The 3,874-nt window shown below is 34.4% G+C and overlaps 1 protein-coding gene across 1 annotated transcript in view; it reads right to left on the reverse strand.

The window, feature by feature from the left end:
* Positions 1-269: 269 nt before the first annotated feature.
* Positions 270-3,874, reverse strand: part of LOC118746188 (sphingomyelin synthase-related 1) — a 16,302-nt gene continuing 12,697 nt past the window's right edge. Inside the window, exons 5-6 of the mRNA XM_036479995.1 lie at positions 1,285-1,451; positions 270-1,216 (exon numbers count right to left, since the gene is read on the reverse strand). Coding sequence (XP_036335888.1) covers positions 782-1,216; positions 1,285-1,451 — 602 coding nt within the window. The 3' untranslated portion in view covers positions 270-781. The remainder of the gene's footprint in view (positions 1,217-1,284; positions 1,452-3,874) is intronic.

Raw genomic sequence — 3,874 nt, forward strand, 5'->3', positions numbered from 1 at the left:
TCTGCTATGTACGTAGTTATTTTTATCCAATAAAAACCACAAATATTAAAAAAAAAATTGGATTGTCCTAATGAATATCAATTTTCAGCCTTATGATCAGCACAATTTCGCGAACGCTGTTGTAGCAGATTAGAGGTGCATATTCCAACAAGGCAGGACCGAGGTTCGATTCGTAGTCCACCACCGTCAAAAAATTGTTTATTCTAATAGCGGTCACCCCTCGACAGGCGATGGCAAACCTCCGAGTGTATAACAACATTAAGGTTCACACCACAAATTGAAGGAGAATCTCGACTAGGGACTAAGCAAAATGTGTAAGGCCCCAAATGTTTATTGCAGTAGACACAATAGCCGAAGTATTAGCAAGATTGAAAACATTTTCGCTTTTCAAATTTTTAATTGAATTTAATAACTTAATAACTTACATTTGATATAAATTCTAATTTATTATCTCCATCGGTCTCGAACCTACGCATTCGTTCCAAATATAACTCAATAACTAGCAAATCAGTCAATGCCTCATCTGTTAATTCACTAGAATATTTATTTACGAGTACTGCATGGAGTCCATATATGCACGTGTATGTTTGATATTTTACTAGCTAAATATGTATACATACATACTATGTATGTACATGGGGGAATGTAATGATTGAAACACTTAAATATAAAATTATCTTACATAATAAAAATATTGGTTTTCTATATATTTACGATTACTGGATGTATAGTTAAAATATCATAAATGCCAAATGTGTGCCTAAGACTGTGTGCATTTTAACTACAGCTGCTTTTTGTCCAATTTTGTACAGTTATTTGGTGCCGATGACTTTGTCGTGGCACTTTCTGAAGGCGATTCTGAAGACTTTAATGTTCCCTTTTTACTTACGTCGGGGGAAGTTTGTGTTGAATTCGCAGGTTGAATGTTACAAACGCTGCCAGCCAGCTGCTTATTCACCGCTTTAAGCGGCTCCGATGAATCCGATTTAAACGGTCGGTTTCCACTGCTTAGATATAAATGTGGGGTATCAATCCAAATGCGACGCGCTGTTAGCATACAAGTGTCTTTGACATTTAAAACCAACTGGAGCATACCATCAATCAGAGCTCCGATGCTGTCAAATTCATTGGGTACGATGCCATCTATAGAGCTCTCAAAATAGCTAAACATTGGAAACCAGATGCGGGTACGGTTTGAATCATGCGACATAAGAGCCTGTAAATATATTAACAAAAAGATGTATTTCTTTTAGTGCACATTTTTTATCATTGCTGAAAATTTACCTGATTATTGGCTAGCGTGTGATAATACAGAAAGAGGCGCGATGTTATGTAAAATGCGACAAATACATCTATTGAGTAGTGCTCGTGTGCGGCGAGTATGAAAAAAATGCCAAACATATTCAAAAGCCAGGTCAACGTGTGCAAAAAATACAAATTGCGCGGTGTATCTGTTTAAGATAAAAAATATAAATTTAATATATGTAATTTCATATTGTTTCTGAAATGGTCAAAGACGCCAATTTCTATATTTTAAGGTTTTTGGTAGTTTATATTCTATGTTACATACAAACAATATACACATGTATAATAACTAACAAAAGTTTAAATTTATATATTTAAACGGTAATGTAAAATTTAGATTAATGCAGATGTCGGTTTACCCTACCAAACTTGGGGAGAGGGTAAGTAGGGGGTGAACTCCCTGATAAGCACCAATTTTTTTAGGTAAAAGTGTTACCGTTTTTTGAAATATTGATATTTTTTGAATTAGAAAAAATCGGGCCTATTCATTTATTTCCTTTAACTGCATGTACAAACAAGGCTATACTTAGTAAATTTTTTTTTTGTAAAATGCTTCCAAAGTACAAAGGTACGTTATTACCTGCTCCTGACATTATTTTATGACACTTAAAAAAAAGATAATAATAAAGAAAAACGGTGACACTTTTACCTGAAAAATTATTGCTTATGAGCGAGCTCACCACCTCTTCTCAAGTTTGGTAGAGTACTTCTTAGACACACATGTACATATCGATGGCTGAGTGGAAGATCGATCTATCTCGGCAGCCAGTTCAAAAACGCACTATTTCAGAATTTGGCTGAAGAACGCCCTATTTTACAATTTTTTTTTAAAAATGCGATATCTTAGAATTCGGTTCAAAAACACCCTTTCCAGTTGCCGATTCAAAAACGCCTTATCTTAGCCCATTTTCAATGAATTTTCGTATGAGATAGGGCGTTCCTCAACCAAATTCTGAGATAGTGTTTTTTAATAAAATTCTGAAATAGGGTGTTCTTCAATCAAATTCTGCAGTAGGGCGTTCTTGAAAAGTTCTCTGAGATAGGTCGTTTACGAACTGGCTGCCAAGATAGGTCGATATTCCACTCAGCTATCGATTGTAGTTGTGTATTTTTATACCCGAGCGCACTTGTGCACAAGGGTATTATAACTTTGTTCACATAACGGTTGTTTGTAACAGGCAAAACGAATCGAGATAGATATAGACAAATGTATACATAAATGATCAGAATGAAAAGAGAAATCGATTAAGCGGTGACTGTCTGTCCGTCCGTCCGTCTGTCCGTCCGTCTGTGCACACGATAACTCGAGTAAAAATTAATATATCTTAACGAAACTTGGTACGTGTACTTCTTTCGGGCGTAGGACGGCCGGTATTGAAAATGGGAAAAATCGGACAATAACCACGCCTACCTCCCATATAACGGTAATTTTCAGAAATACGAAATCTGCGATATTTTTGTAACTACTGAAGATTATTCACTCAAAATTGATATTTACAATAACTTTTAGACCAAAAATAGAAATATTATAAATTTTTGAAAAATGGGCGTAGCCACGTCCACTTATTCTTACATGTGTATATCTTGGCAACCGCTGCACCGATTTCTTCCAAACTTGGCAGTTATTGGCCTTAGTACAGGATACCAAATGGCCGAAAATTTATTTTTTTCGGACAATAACCACGCCCACATCTCATATAACGGTAATTTGGAGAAATACGAAATCTTCGATAAATCAGTAAATATTAAAGCTAATTTATTCAAAATTGATGCTTGCAACAATCCTTTACCAAGAAATACGCTTATGATAAAATTTTGGAAAATGGGCGTGGCACCGCCCACTTATGATCACATATATATATATCGGTAACCGTTCAACCAATTTGTACCTAACTCGGTATTTTTATTGTGCTTGCCACATAAAAGCAAAACGTTGAAAATTATTGAAAATTCCGGCCGCTTTTCATATAACGGTTAATTTCAGAAATGCTTGAAACTGCAATATTTCGAAATTTAAGGACGCTAATTTACTGAAAATTGATACACCCCGGCTAACCATCTAGCGGTAGGTTTCGGAAAGGGGAAAAAACATTTATTTAATATTTGCGCCGGGTATTTAATGTTCGGCTCCGCCCGAACTTAGCCTTTCTTACTTGTTATTTAAGCGCTTATAATTTCCATATTTATTATTCTATTTAGATAAGCAGGATCTTATTATATTTGTAAAAAATTATATTTTGACGTTCAAGAAAGAAAGCAGAAGTAAACATACTTCCCGTGTTGATGTTTATACAAAAAAATAAGTTTTCTTTGGAAGTGTCTTAAAAAATTATGCGAAATTGGCAATAAATTAATGAATGCCAGTTTCACGAAAGCAATTTAAGTGAAAAAAATAAAAAAATTCTGTCAGTTGCCATTATAAATTCAAATAAAAATATCATGTTACACTTAAATTTCCTTCGTGAAACTGGTTATGATAATCTGGTTGGAAAATGTCTTTGACATAGATGATGGTAAATTTAATAAGCTATACTAGTGTATAAAGATGCCAAACTATATAAAAAAAAAA

This window comes from Rhagoletis pomonella, unplaced genomic scaffold, assembly GCF_013731165.1.
Source record: "Rhagoletis pomonella isolate Grant_MI unplaced genomic scaffold, Rhpom_1.0 Rhpom_scaffold_00010, whole genome shotgun sequence".
Classification (NCBI taxonomy): domain Eukaryota; kingdom Metazoa; phylum Arthropoda; class Insecta; order Diptera; family Tephritidae; genus Rhagoletis; species Rhagoletis pomonella.